The sequence below is a fragment of the Thunnus thynnus genome, chromosome 24, assembly GCF_963924715.1.
Source record: "Thunnus thynnus chromosome 24, fThuThy2.1, whole genome shotgun sequence".
In the NCBI taxonomy this organism is placed as follows: domain Eukaryota; kingdom Metazoa; phylum Chordata; class Actinopteri; order Scombriformes; family Scombridae; genus Thunnus; species Thunnus thynnus.
Genome location: NC_089540.1, coordinates 145,340 through 161,372, shown reverse-complemented (window position 1 = coordinate 161,372; position 16,033 = coordinate 145,340). Strand labels below are relative to the sequence as shown.

At 40.1% G+C, this 16,033-nt stretch overlaps 1 protein-coding gene and 1 long non-coding RNA gene across 5 annotated transcripts in view; one reads left to right on the top strand and one right to left on the bottom strand.

The window, feature by feature from the left end:
• Positions 1–16,033, top strand: part of LOC137177068 (uncharacterized) — a 46,285-nt gene that overhangs the window by 6,583 nt on the left and 23,669 nt on the right. The gene's annotated exons all lie outside the window — the stretch shown is intronic.
• LOC137177067 (chloride intracellular channel protein 5) overlaps positions 9,337–16,033 on the bottom strand; it is a 30,764-nt gene continuing 24,067 nt past the window's right edge. For both annotated transcript variants that reach the window (XM_067583175.1, XM_067583174.1), the window contains exons 5-6: positions 11,176–11,357; positions 9,337–11,013 (exon numbers count right to left, since the gene is read on the bottom strand). In XM_067583175.1, coding sequence (XP_067439276.1) covers positions 10,852–11,013; positions 11,176–11,357 — 344 coding nt within the window. In that variant the 3' untranslated portion in view covers positions 9,337–10,851. The remainder of the gene's footprint in view (positions 11,014–11,175; positions 11,358–16,033) is intronic.

Sequence of the window (16,033 nt, the reverse complement as noted above, 5' to 3'; positions counted from 1 at the left end):
AGAAGTTGTTCATCAAGGAATAGTTCCAGCATGCAACACCCCATTAAACCACAAATAGTCCATTTAAAATTTCTGTTTTTGTACAGATTGATGAGATGTAACATGTTAATTAGTTAGCTTTAGAGGCACCTGTGGGTGTATTTTTTTTAAACTTTGAAGAAGAGCTGTTTCCTGCTGCTTGTAGTCAATTTAATAATGGTTATCTATGATTATGCCCACATACTGTTGTTGTTGCTCTCAGATCCGGAGAGAGTTTGAGTCCTAAGGCAATTTAGGTCTTAGTCCAGTAAGCTTTGAAATTGTAACTTTTTCTTTAATCTATTGGCACCTGCTCCACTTAGACATAAAAAAATAAATTTAAATTGTTTGTTCAGTTCACTTGAAAGATGTGTAATCACTGACTAGTTTTTTTCTACTCTAAGCAATCACATTACCACGATTACAGCACTGCTTCTGACTGTCTTTACTTAAGTAGTAAAGTCATTCTGTTGCTGTTGCTGTTCAGCACAAAACCAGGCCTATGTAAGCTCTTTTAATAGCCTAAGATTAATAGCACAGCAACCACTCTTGTTCAGCAGAGCTACCACAGCATGTGTGTATCTGTGGCTTTTTCTTTTTCTGTGGCTGTGAGCTGACAATGCTGCGTTCAGTCACCAGTGGGAGGAGCTCCAATGGAAAAAGCTACAGATTCAGTCAGTGACACTGACTCAGTAGTTTCAGTTCCAATTGAGGATTCTCTGTTAAAGATTTGTTGGTTCATGGACTGAACACCTTTTAACCCTTACATACTTTTCAGGTTAAATTTGACCTACATTTATATTTGAGAGCAGTAAAAACATCCCAAACAGCTGTCTTTTAGCCTGACATTTTGTGAACTTTCCAAAAGTGACCCAAAATATACAACTTATTTATTTTGGTGCAGCTGATACACATTTTTGTAAATAGAGGATGTTCCAGGTTAAATTTGACTTTGAATTTATTAAAAAAATCAAAAATCACCATTCAAAAAATGTTGCATTCTTCACATTCAATAACATTCATTTAAATCATGATGGATGTTGTACTATTTTAGGGACCAAAATAGTGTGAATGTGATCTTTTTTCCATAAACAAATAGTACAAAACCTAAAGAATACACTCTCTCTGTTCTCTGAAAGTTTCAATAAGGATTAATCACCCAATATATGAATGAAATATTGATTTGTGGTTCAGAAGTTTGGTATAGCGCCTAATCCTAAGGGTTAAACTGTACTTGATTTGATTTATTGATTGGGACAGTGCGCAGTTTTAAACATTAATGACTGGAGTTAGCTCGAAGCTAATTTGCATCCGTAGTCCCCCACAATCAAAACATACAACAGCACAACAACAAACAGTACAAAGCCAAAAAAAAAACCCCACACAATACAAAATACAAAGCTACACACAACAGCACATCACATACACCCACAATGTCAATTAGTAGTCTGTAGTAGATTTTTTATTTTGGCCTTGAATGTATTGATAGAACTATAGTTCTTCATATCATCAGGTAGGGCATTCAACTGAGTGGTGGCTTTCATACAGAAAGCTGACTGCCCAAATGCAGTGTGACGAAATGGTATTCTGGAGGATCTAATAGAACTTACTGAGCAAGTGTACACAAAGTCGCATAGTAGAGGAGGGGCCAAACCATTTAAAATTTTATAAACTAGGCACAAATTTGAGAATAATCTAAAATTCTCAAAGCTCAGTAAATTGTATTTCTCCAGTACCCTACAGTGATGGAAATGCATTGGCTTTTTGTCCAGAGTTTTTAGAGTTTGTTTGTATAAAGGCTCAAGAGGTTTTATGGCTGTTTCTCCAGCCTTGCCCCCAACATGTGATGCAATAAGAGATATGGTAAAGAATCATAGCATGCATAAATATCTTGGCTGTGTCCAAAGAGAGACAGTTTCTAATATGTCTAAAATTTGCTAAGTTGTACTTAATGGTTTTAACCGTTTTTTTTAACATGTTTCTTAAAGTTCAAATTTGGATCCAGTGTCACACCAAGATATTTAAAATCAGTAACTATGTCAATTTTTTTCACCTTTTATGAAAATATCAGCATTAGGAGGTTGTACCATAGTTTTAGAGAAAAACAAACCTTTTGTCTTGTTTATATTTAGACTCAGACATGATTGATCAAACCAATGTGTGATCCTTTCCAATGCAATTGTTAGCTTAGCAGCAGCTAACTCAGCTGTTTTTGCATGTGTGTACACAACGGTGTCATCTGCATACATTTGTAGTTCTACATCATGACACTGTTGAGGGAGATCATTAATATATATGCTAAATAATAGGGGACCTAACACTGACCCTTGTGGAACACCCATTGTGCACTTCACGTTACTGGACAGTGTGTCACCAACTTTAACACATTGTGTCCTATTGGATAAATATGAAGACATCCATGCCAGTGCTCTAGATGAGAAGTTAAATTTAGAGAGTTTCGATATTTAAAACATCATGATTGACTGTATCGAATGCTTTATGTATATCTAAAAATACAGCACTAACTACTCTTCCTTTATCAAGTCTTGATTTAATTTGCTCTATTAAGTGCAAGGTAGCAGTTTCGGTGGAATGATTTGCTCTAAAGCTAAATTGCATACAATGTAGACCAAAATTGCTTGTATTAAAGCCCCTGGAAAGGCAAATCCATGATTGGCTATTAATCATGTAATTTAGGATCTAATGTGTATATAGTAAACAGCTAAAAAGTATGAGAGCATAGCCTTTGACATAGCCTATGTAGTTCTTTAGAAAGTTTCTCTCCCTTCCCATGTTACTGGGTTGCAGTTAGGCGGGGCTAAGCTAGGGAATTTATTACATAATAAATACCTGCCCAATCATATTTAAGAGAAAGATGATTTACGTGGCTATCTGGCCAAGCTGACTTCACAACACTTACTCTCATCTCCCCCATGAGAAAAGAATGCAGTGCACTTTTCTTTGCTTTTAGCTAGAATGAGAATTCAAATTAGCCTGATATGGTTTGAAAGTTACTGTGTTAAGCTAACTAGCAGACTTGGGTACACCATCCAAATCTGTATTAATCACTGAGTAGATAAGTAGCTCAAAAGTGTAGCATAGGAATGCTAATGCTAACCGTTTCATGTAAGTGAATGAAAGATGCTAAAACACTTAACTTTGTGGTCTGGAAGGTATAGTTCAATAAAAACAGATATGTGTGGTCTACTCTATTCTGCTAGTTAGCTGATTAGTTAAGATAACTAGTAGACAACCAGGGTAATCGATAATAAGCTCAAAAGTTTTGAATAGAAAAGCTAATGCTAACCGTTTCATGTAAGTGAATGGAGAATGCTAAAACGATTAGCATCATACTCCGGGAGGTATAGTTAAATAAAAATACAGATTTGGGTGGTCTAACCTGTTTTGCTAGTTAGTCGATTAGTCAAGCTTTCTAACCAAGCAGGGTCCATTTGATAGATTTGGTAGTTTATTCCATATCAACAAATATTTTAGTGAATGAATAGAAAATAAAATGGTACTTGAACTGAAAGTGAGCCGTCAATCAAACGTGATCAGGACACGCCCACACAGTCCTGAGAAATGGTTTGAGCAGCCAAATAAGCTGTTTTTGAGCTAAGTTTTCTAAAAGTTATGAATGTTTATTTTCATTCAGATTTTTGTGGATGCTTAATGAGACACTCAACTTTGATATCATATATGCATTTTTATGATTTCAAGCCACATTTCCAGAGGCTTTAAGAAATGTTGTCAGTTGTTTAATGGCAACTTTCTCAGCAACCTTTTGAGAGTACTGGCAGCATACTTATTGGTCTGTAGTTACTGGCTTCAAGGCAGTCTCCAGATTTAAAAATAGGCGTGACAATGACATGGGGGAGTTAAAATATCTTTGTGCGATTCGACAAACGTAGTGTCAAATTGGAAAGCATCTCTACTTTTGGAGCTTTTTAAGGAGCCGACAATTTTGTTTACTTGTAACTCATTAGTCTCTACCAGCTCTAAAACCTGACCTGTAGCATCTATAGGAACAATATCCAGTTTCTTTTTTGTAACTTTTTTTCCTAACTCATATACAGACTCAAGAAAAAAAATATTAAAGACAGAAGCAACAGTAAAATTATCTTCAATTAACTTTCCCTGTACTTTGAGTTTAAAATCTCCTAAAAAATTTTGGGTCCCTCATTGTGAGATTATCAATGTTTTTCCAGATTAATTTACTATTGCCTTTTGCCTCATTCAAAATATTGAGATAAAAACGAGATATAGCTTCTCTTAGCTCTTGGATAATTGTTCCTTAAACCTTTATAAATCAGCATGTCAGTGTCCCTTCTAGTTTTAATTGCCTTCCTTAGTGCAGCATCTCTAGATTTCATAAGTTTCCACAAATTTTCATTAAACCATGGTAAATTGTTTTTATTTTTGGATTTCATCTGTATCCTTACATTAAATCTTTCCCTCACAGCGTTGATTCTGTGAGTAAAAGTATCACAGCCATAGTCCAGATCATCGGAGGACAGTACATCATCCCAGTTCAAGCTGTTCATTTCATTGATAAATTTATCTTGCTTAGCTCTGGGTATGCATTGAAGGATCATTGTCTTAGTTGCCGTGGTCTTAAATCTACTTGATCTGATAAGCCAGTGATTAAATTATAACTTTTAGTTATCTTTCTGGTTTGTTAGTAAATATCAGATCAATTTGTGTAATGGAGCATTTTGTAATCCTAGTTGGGCCTTTTACTAGTTGTTTTAGTTGGAATTTCTCTGTGATCATTTTTAGTTTTTTATGGCGGTGCGTGTAGACGCAGCAGCCCCTCGCTGTCCCAACCGTGCAGTATTTTGTTCTTTTAGTAAGTGTTTGTCCGGAAGTTTTTCGTATTCATCTAGTCTGTCTACGTTGGAATACAAGTACAGTCGACAGACTGTTAGACATCTGCAGGAACCAGCTTTACAACACTTTGGATACTGCACAAACAGAGTCGATAGAGGAGCTCAGATTACTTCGCCGGCCTGCAACCACACCGGACTCGACTGCTGCCCCCCCCCCAGAAAGGAGGCACCGCAAGCGCGGAGGTATCTGGGCTAGGCTAGTGGCTAGACAAACTCGCCCAGCCATACCATCCATCCTGCTGGCAAATGTATGATCCCTGGACAATAAAATGGATCACATACGACTGCTGAGGTCAGCGAATCGTAACGTGAGTAACTGCTGTGTGCTTCTCTTCACTGAAACATGGCTAAATGACAACATCCCTGACTCTGCTGAGTGGACAGAGCCCTCGTAAACGAAGGAAAGACTCGCGGCGGGAGTTTGTGTTTACATCCGTGATGCGTGGTGTCGGGACGCTGTGGTGATATGCAAACACTGTGCACCACTGGCAGAGTTTATGATCATAAGGTGCCATCCTTTCTATCTGCTGAGGGAAATTACAGCGATTTTGCTAGTCGCTGTTTACATCCCTCCCACCCCCAACAGCAATAACAGGAATGCAGCACTTTGTGAACTGTATCAGGCCATCAGTGAACAACAGACAGCACACCTAGATGGATTCACCATCCTCGCTGGAGATTTTAATCATGCTGGTCTTAAGACCATCAGCCCAAAACTTCACCAGCATGTGGATTTCCCAACATGAGGAGACAACATTTTGGACCTGGTCTACACTACCCACAAAGGGGCATACAAGGCCTCACCCCTGCCCCACATCAGACTCTCTGATCACATCACTGTTATGCTAATACCAGCATACAGGCCAAGAGTGAAAGTCACCAAACCGGTTCAGAAGCAGGTACGGATGTGGCCAGAGGGGGCCTCCTCTGCTCTCCAAGACTGCGTTGACACAACAGACTGGGCAGCCACACACAACCTCACAGACATCGAGGAGTACACAGGCACTGTTACTTCTTATATCAGCAAGTGCATCAGTTGATGATGTGACCCACACAAAAACCATCATCACTCGGGCTAACTAGAAGCCATGGCTGACAGGGGATGTCCATCGGCTGCTGAGGGCCAGAGACAATGCCCACAGAGCTGGGGATGAAACTGGCCTGAGAACAGCGAGAGCCAACCTGTCCCGCGGCATCAGGAAAGCAAAACAGGAATACACAAACAAGATAACCAGCCAATTTAAAGACAGCAGAGACACACGGAGCCTGTGGCAGGGTATTCAGACCATCACGGACTATAAACTCGCGCCACAGCTCTGCGACAGCAACATCTCTCTGCTCAACAACCTCAACAGCTTCTTTGCTTGCACTGAAGCACAAAACAACACACGCCCACCCCCCTCCCACGATCAGACTCTGTGCCTGTCGGCTGCCAGCGTGAAGAGGACACTCTTCGCCATCAACACCCGCAAGTCAACAGGTCCAGACAACATCCCTGGTCATGTGCTGAAGGACTGCGCAGAGGAGCTTAAAGATGTCTTCACAGATATATTTAATACCTCTCTGAGGCAGGCTAACGTTCCATCATGTTTCAAGTCCACCATCATCATACCTGTGCCAAAGAAACCCGCTCCATCCAGCTTCAATGACTATCGCCCTGTGGCATTGACCCCCATCATCATGAAATACTTTGAACGGCTAGTCATGTCACATATTAAATCCATCCTCCCCCCCACCCTGGACCCCTTCCAGTTTGCATACTGGGCCAAACAGTCCACAGAGGATGCAATCTGCTCTGCTCTCTATCCAGCCCTCACCCACCTGGACACAAAAGACTATGAGAAAAGATATGTGAGAATGCTGTTCTTCAGTTCAGCATTCAACACCATAATCCCACAACAGCTAATCGGTAAACTGGACCAGCTGGGGCTCAACACTACACTCTGCAACTGGTTGCTGGACTTCCTCAGTGAAAGGCCACAAGCAGTACGAGTCAGCAACAACACCTTGAGCAGCATCACACTCAGCACAGGGGCCCCCCAAGGCTGTGTGCTCAGTCCCCTGCTCTTCACCCTGCTGACTCATGACTGCACACCAACCTACAGCGCAAATCACTTTGTGAGTTCGCAGACGACACAACCCTGGTGGGTCTCATCACCAAGGATGATGAGACCCACTACAGGAAGGAGATCAACCTTCTGACCACGTGGTGCAATGACAACAACCTCCTGCTGAACGTCAGCAAGACCAAGGAGATAGTTGTTGACTTCTGGAGAGGCCACACCCGACACCCTCCACTGACCATCAATGGTACTGCCGTGGAGAGAGTGAGCAGCACCAAATTCCTGGGGGTGCACATCAGGACCTATCCTGGACCACTAACACTGCATCACTGGCGAAGACAGCACAGCGGCATCTCTACTTCCTCCGCAAACTTAAGCGAGCTAGAGCTCCCCCACCCATCATGTGCACTTTCTACCGGGGCACCATTGAGAGCATCCTGTCCAGCTGTATTGCTGTGTGGGGCGGGAGCTGCACCGACCAGAACTGGAAAACCCTGCAGCGCATCGTGAACACAGCTGGAAGGATCACTGGTGCCCCACTCCCCTTCCTGCAAGACATTTATAACACCCACCTCACCCGCAAAGCGACCATGATTGTGCGCGACGCCAGCCACCCCGCACACAGTCTGTTCAGCCTCCTGCCCTCAGGGAGAAGGTACCGAAGCCTCCGTACCCGCTCCACCAGACTCACTAACAGCTTCATACACCAGGCTGTCAGGAAGCTGAACTCTCTCCCCACCTTCCCACTCCCTCCTGGACACCCTGGACTCTGAACCCTGACCTTCAGAAACAGACAGTCTTTTGCACTACTACTGCATGATATCATGCTGCTGCACTATTTGCACTATACAGGACAATATATATATATATATATTTATCTTATTTATTATATATATATATATATTTTTTTTTTGATATATGTCTATTTGTTGCACACTTTGTCTTGTCTTACTTTAATGTTTCCACCGCGGGATATTGAGAAACGTTTTCTTGATTCTTCTGTATGTTTGGCACATGTAGAGAATTGACAAATAAAAATTTTGAATCTTGAATCTTTTTTCCTCTTAGTTTTATCCTCCCAGTTCACATTAAAATCACCCATAAGTAATAATTCTTTGTTGAGATTGCACTCTGCAAGTGTCATCTGCAGAAGGGGGCCTATAGATGATGACCTATGATGTTAAGACATTTGCTGGGATAACATTATTTTTATCCCAACATATTCTAACATGTTACCCGCATTATAAACCACACGTTCACATTTGATGTTGTCTCTCACATAAAAAAAGCACCCCTTTTCCTCTTCCATCAGGTCTGTCTCTTCTGAAATATTGGTATCCGGGCACCGTGAACACACTTGCAGGAGTTGTTTGTTTCAACCATGTTTTAGTCAGACAGAGAAAGATTTGAGTCAGACACAAGATGAGTTAGCTGATTGCTCTTTGCAGTAATGCTTCTGATGTTAAAATGTCCACCGAATAGCCCTCTCAGTTTCAGCTTCGGGTCCCATAAGACTTTTGCATGATTGACAGTTTGGAAGGTTTTGAATAACCTCTGCCTCCTCACTGCAGGGTTTTGACACACAGTGGTGTCAGCAGCAGGTTTTGTGAGAGAGACACTGGACCTATCAAGGTTTCCACAGCCCAGTAGTGAAAAGTTATTCATCGAGGCGTCATTCCTCCTGTTAACAAAGTTTAGTCTGTTATGGGAGAAGCCTGGCCCAGAAAATTGCTGCTCATTCATTACTGGCACCAGAGGAGTCCCAGACACACTCAGGCACAAATCAGCATCAAAGTTCTGCAGCACTCGAGGGGTCACTGGTCCAGGATTTAGCTGAACATCTCCAGAGAGCAGGATCAGCATGAAGAGGAGACCTGCTATTCTCCAAAATGGGGTGGCAGATGACCGGTCCACTGGATGGGTGATTCGCTCTTGTACCTGGGCTCGTCCATGCCGCAGGACAGAGGAATAGATTGCAAATATACCAGTAAGTTATGATGAAAACTTACTGTAGGAGTGTCAACTGGCCATGAGCCAGTATTTGTCCCAAACTCAATCACTCGGTGTCCCAGTTGTTTTCCATCAGTGTTGATTGCTCTGGCCAGACAGACACGTACAGGCAATACAGCAATGAGTACCAACAGTAGTCCAAAAAGCACTTAATTACTATGAAATTACTTACTTACTATAATCTAATACATATTGTACACAAACGTCCCCTCAGAAAAAATTCTTGTGAAACAGAGGGATCAGTAAACTCAGCATTATGACTCAAACTCAAGTTATATTTCCATCTTCCTTTGCAAGGACAATGACAGGAACACAGACAACCAAAACAAAGAAGACCAAGTACTGTAATGATAAAATCAGTTTAATAAAGATTCTCCCCAGAGAGGATTTAAGGCCAAAACACAGCAGGCTGATGTTAGGGTTGGTTTGGTTCAGATAACAGTTGACTGGAAAACTCTGGTGGTTTGGCGTAAAAACATACAAAACCACATCTTTACAACAATTGAACCAGTGATTTTTAATTTTAATTGACAATTTAACTATTTTTTAACTAATAAAGGTTATTCCTGTATGGCATGAATGCAACTTTATCATTTCTGTTGTCCTGAGAATAAGTGGATTCTACTACAACTGAAAATATTACTTGAATGCAACAGACTGACTGTAAACCCAAATATGCAAGATGAGAGGAGTGAGGTGACTTTGGGTAAGTGACAGAATGGTGGTCTTTGAGTATTTTGAACTACAAAATATGTCAAACAAAATGTCATTAACACTAGATATACCAACCAGCATCAAGACCTGTTCACACTCAGCCTCAGTCAGTAGCATAAGATACAAAAGAATTCCATCAAAGGATAATCACAATAGAAGTAAATAGTCTAATTGCATCAGTATAAAGAGTACACATACAGTACAATTAACTGTTTATAAAATGTACAAATAGAAAACACTCTAAGTCAGGCCTTGACATTAAATGCTTGATTTAACTACTGATTAGTCTTTAACATTAAGACAGATGCCATCAGATAATGTTTTGATACACAGTGTGGTTACACTTACAGTGACTTAACTGGACTTTGGGAGAGGGAGGACCACAACATAAAGAAAATCTACTGAAAACTTTGAGGTTTTAACTCAAAGTTAACTGGATCAGGCAGAACTGATCCAGGCTTGCCCTTTCCCCCTGGTTCCAGTCATTATGCTAAGCTAAGCTTATCCACTTCCAGCTCTGGCTCTGCATGAGGGTGATATCAGCCTTCTCATCTAATACTCATCAAGAAAATTAAATAGTGTATTTTCCAAAATGTAAAATTATTCTGTCATGTATATTATTGAAGGGCCATAATTGATAATACATTGGGTGATGTTATGCAAATTCACATATGAACTGTAAACATTTAGTAAAATTAGTTTAAATAGAAGATAATAGTGTCATTTATATTTTAATGATTAAAATTTAAAGTCAGGTGGTAATTGTTAGACTAAAAAGTATTAGGTAAAAACTGACTATAGTTTCTGATACTGTAATACTGAATGGTGAAGTTTGCTATATGTGCTATTTTATTGGCCCGGCCATCATCTGAAAAGTGAAAAAAAAAAGAAATCAGAAATTAATTCTGCAAGCATTCTGCTTCTAATTACTGCTTATTTCTGGATGTCATTATTTGTTAAATCATTGGTATAAAGATACAATAGATCACCATGCAGTCCAACCTGTGAACGCACATGCACACACACACACTGGTATATTTCACTTCCAAGCCAATGTGGAGATATCAGACTTAAGAAGGAGTTAACAGGTGTCAGTTTCAATATCAGTATCAGTTTTAGTTTAGTTTTAGTTTTTTACAGTTGTACCACTCTTCCCCTTATTTGATTCGTTTTGCAACATCCAGATAGGCAAATTCAATCTCCCTCTCAGCTGGACAGGTGCTGGTGAACTCCTCCCTCTGGTATGCACAATTTAAATACCGCCAAACCCCTGTCATCTCTGCTGGGATCTCAAATCCACGGTATTTCTGTGCAACGACCTGGAAAGACAAAAATATGAGTAGGAGTGAGTTGACAGGAGTTGGGAGCATTGTTTGTTCTCATTTAAGTGCAAAATCCATATAGATTCTCTCTTGAATTTGGAGCAAAAAAATATATAGACCATTCTTTTTACTACAGTGTGAAAATCAAGCTCAAAGAACCTTCAGGATGTGTAGTTTAGGCAGCAGGTTGCAGTCAGCCAGACTGAGCTCAGGCCCATCAAGGAAGCTCCTGGAGGACTCAGGCAGGTCTCCTGAGGCGTCAGCATCAATCTCCTCAGGTAGCGGAGTCCTCAGGAAGTCATCAAGACGCCGAAGAGACTTCAGCAAGGCTTTCTCTAAGGCTGCACACACGGATGAAATTGCAGAGACAAATGGAGTCTGCTTTATCAGATAGCTTCTTGAGGGAGACTAATGGGACAAATAAGAGTAATGTGGCCTTAAAAGGAAGAAATCTCAATTGCTAAAAATCATCCTATGTCCTCTGACCCCTTAGCTATTTTTAAGTGTTTTGGTCCAAGTCAAGTCTCAAGTTTTGCATTTTAGTTGCAAGTCAAAAAACAAGTATTTTGGTCTATCAAGGCATAGTATGCAAATTGCAATAGCACAATGGCCAAAATCAAACAAAATACTTATTTTTTAATGGAAACAATGTATTGCCCATGTGTGTCATTCAGTGAGAACTCGTAAAATGAAGGTTCAAATATGTTTAATGGTGCAGAAAGCCTCATGGAGTTTCTTTCTGTTTGGAACATTTTCATTTGTTTGCTATTATTGCTCCTGACTTTTCATCTCAACACATCCTTGCTTGCTCACATTAAAACAGGGATTAGTGCTGAACCTGAATGTCACTTCTAAAAGGTAGACAAGTGCTATGATGATTAGGCAAATTTGTTGTACAAATTGTTGACTGAACTTAATTTTAAGTTATTTTTTTAGTTCAATTGACTCAGCACGTTTAACATTATACCTACTACTCAGTAATGGTTCAGTAAAATTTTAAGGCAGTGGTCACTCATATTTTCATGTTGAAACAACTTTGTATTTTTGATGATAGCAGTGATTTTTGATGATCTACCAATGACCCAAACACATGGTGTTAATTTTAAATGTCAGAAGGATAAAGATTTATAAAATAATGCATAAAATGCACATACAGACACTGTGCTGTATTCAGCTTAACTAACAAGTTTCAACTTGTATCAATATTATATATCAGTTAGACTGGCTCTGAGGATGATATGAAGTGCAGTGTCCTGGCTGTCTTTACAAGACGCATGAATCTTTTTAGACACATCTTTTCAGCAGCTAAGATGATTTGTCATTAAGCTGTAAGAGCTTACAAAAACTTTTTTAAAAATGTATTTATTTTTTTAAATTATATTCTATTTTGACAGTCAGTACAGAGAGAGACATGAAACACAAGACAGAAAGGGGTATGACATGCAACAAGGGTCCACTGGCTGGGAGTTGAACTGTGGACATTGCGGTTGTGTGGCATGTGCCACAGAAGGCCACCGGGGCACTCTTTTTAGATATTTTTTGGCTGGACCACAACAGCAGGGCCAGACCTATAATCACATCTATCTGTCACAGAGTCACGGACTGACTGGCTGACTGAGTGATGAAGTTACACCATTGGTTGGCCAAAGGTGGCCGGAGCAGGCCGAAGGCCGCTGAAGCTAAGTATCCCAGAAGACATTGCATACCAACCAACAGAAATGGCAGAGATTAAGCTGTTGTAATTTTTGTTGTAATTTTTGCTGTAGGACTGTTAATATGTCACTTTATAAAGTTTTTTAGAAAGTAACCATTTAGATTCCCGATATGCGGTCAGTTTATCACCTATTTGAGAAGAGATGACCTGTGCCTGTCGCCACTGTAACTTACTGTCAGTTTCTGCACATTACATGCGTCTAGTGTCTTTTCAAAATAAAGCACTTCTGTGTTCATGGTAAATGAAATAAAAGCAATATAACAAACCCATTTCAAATGCAAACTTTACACACATGAAACACACTGTATTGGGGTCATTCTTAGTATTAATGATTAATTTGATAATTACTGCATTAAAACTATTTTCTGGGTTGTAGGTAAGTGGAATAACTTACAATAATAAACTATACTATAAAAATAGCCTAAATCTTAACTCAACCCTTCTTACAACAGCACCATAGTCTTTTAGTATTATAGTCTTATGTGTACAGCACTTTGAGTTACAACTTATTCATACACGGTCCATCCATACACTAGGCACCCTTTGTTGTCATGTTTAAAACAGGCCAAATGGCATGAAAAATCTGTTGATTCTAATAATTAGTGCAGTAGACAAAAACAAAAAAGAGCTCTTTTATTAGCTAAAAGCAGGAATTAGCAGACATTTAATATAAGTGATTTGTGTATCAGAACACGGCTACAGAGAGGTGATAAACTGGAAAGAACGAAAAACTTTTGAGCTACTCATTTATTTGTAGAGATAGACTAATTTCTTTATGAAAGGCTTATCTCATCTGAATTTTAGAGTTTTCTTCTTTTAGAGTCTCAATTTTATTCTGGTGCCAGCAGCTATAACTGAAAGCAGGTATGCGTTAGGTTATAGAGATGTTGCGCGTATCCCCACTACGTTATTAATTACCAAGCAGTGCTCCAAAAGCAATTTTCAATTCTTTAGGCTTTCAAGTCTCAAGTAAGTTGAGTCTCACAGCAGAGTCCAAGTTGAGTCACAAGTCCTTATTTTTGTGACTCTAGTCCAACATGAGTAAAAGTCTCAAGTCTTCAACCACACCCAAGCTATCTAATCATTAGAGCTGCAATAACTTTTTGGCCATTTAGGGCCAGGGCAACCGACCGTAAACACAATATTGATATATTATCACCATATAAAGCTGAAATGGCGACCCTGTTAGCAAACAGTTTCCTATTTACACATCGCGCAGACACAGAGCAACACTAGCATAAACTTGGAATTGTGTTTGTGTCCATCGGATGAAGTCCAATGTAAGTCCAATATTCACTCTCCTTTTAGCTCTGTTTTGTTCCCCAACTCCTTAGAAAAATATCTGGCTGTCTTCCAGCTGCTAAATGCTAACCTAAGATGGTTGACAAGGTAAATACCTTCCACTCATCATTATGTTGCATGCTGGCATTAGCATTTAATTCCTAGCATGGCTGTACACTCTGAAGGCCCTCTTTTAACGATCTAAAGCGCACAGTCTGAAGTGCATGGGGCAAGTGCATTTAGGGTGTGTCCAAATCCACTTCTGCTATTTCACCGTTGGAAAAATGGTTGCTGTTCAAAGGGGTTGTCCATAGTCTCCTAATTAATCATGGGTGTGTTTTGGGCATAAACATGCAATAAACCAATCAGAATGTCATCTCCTATGCCCTTTTAAAAGCACTGTGTGCTCGCACCTTGGCGGATTGCTATTATGATGGCGCATTTGCCAAGTAGGAAGAAGGGACACTTCTCTGCAGAGGAAACGGATCTGCGCATGATACATAATGAGCACAATGTCCCCTGCTGCTCCTGGACTCTCCTGTGGCCAGCCCCAGACCACCAGTTTAAGGTCCTGTTCATTAATTTGTTGCAATTTTATTAGGGCCTGAGCCCAAAGGGCGAAGACCCTATTGTTTTTCGTGCATGGACTTTGTGCCAAACTGGGGCATCTGGCGTCTAAACTATAAGTCTGACCACTTTCAAACCTGTATCAATGGATTCGCAACGAAATTTCCTACTAAAATATGATTTTTAATGTTAGATTTGGCCAAAGTCATGGGACTTATGAGGATATTTCACGAGAAGCGTTCTCTAAAATCCTCCTCTCCAACTGCTCCTGGTGATGTCACTCCCTCAGTGCTGTGAAACATTCCGCAATACACACTCATTATAAAATCACAGGAGGAGCAAGAAAAGACTTTAAAACTCACACTCTAATATCTCAAAAACAATAAAAGATAGAAAACACATGTAAATTCAAGATTTGTAGGTCAAAGTCTTGTGACTCATTTAAAGTTCAAATGAAGTTTGTATCTAAAATTATGTGGAAGCAGTAAATGTTCAAAAAGGTGTGGGTTCGCTCACACTCTCCATTCAAATATATGAGTATTTTTCTGTGTCCAGCTGCAGTTACTTATTGTCTCTACACTCCTGACAGTACACATGTCAATCAGACTTTCAAAATAAAAGCACACCACACTTGTAAGAAATATCCCTCATTTTTAAAAAGCGTGATCTGATCCCGACGGGCCAGAGTGCAACAGGAAGTATCATGCGTCGTTCTTTGTTGTATTACTCCTAGGAAATTTGGCCGATGCACCTGAAATTGACTCAGCTAAGATGTAAGACCTTGGTGATGCTACATTGGGCAGGTCATGACCCATGACCAAACGCCGTTGCCATGGCGACACATCCTTCGCCATGAAATACGATGCTGTATCCTGGATAGGTCATTTGCATAGACGTGACAATATGGCTCAACAGCGCCCCCTTGAAAATTTCAAAATTGTAGCCCCGCCTTCCAGATTAACCTAGGAAAAAGAAATTCGGGAGGCTTATGTATCATGTGAAGACGCACAAAAAAGCCTCTTGGAGCCGTATTGTAAGTCCTACAGGAAGTCGGCCATCTTGATAAAAGTGGTCATTTTTCGCGTTTTTTTGACCATTTCGCATACCTTGTATTTTAACAAACTCCTCCTACAGAATTCATGGTAACGACTTCAAAATCAGTGTGTGTCATCTACACTAGTGTGTGATCAAAAGTTATCAAAAGATTTAGTTATCATTGAAGCGTGTGGCTGTGGCGTGGCGTTGAGTTTTGATGTTTCGCCATGACAGGCGAAATTGCTATAAGTTTAGTGTAAATGCTCGAGTCTACACCAAACTTTACATGTTTGATAAGACTCCCAGCCTGAACACGTCTAAATACCAATATTCAGTCAGTGATGAAAACTGGCTCCATAGCGCCCCCTACGACATTTCAATGCAGCAGCCCCTGCAGCAGGCACAGTAGGTGATTGAGGA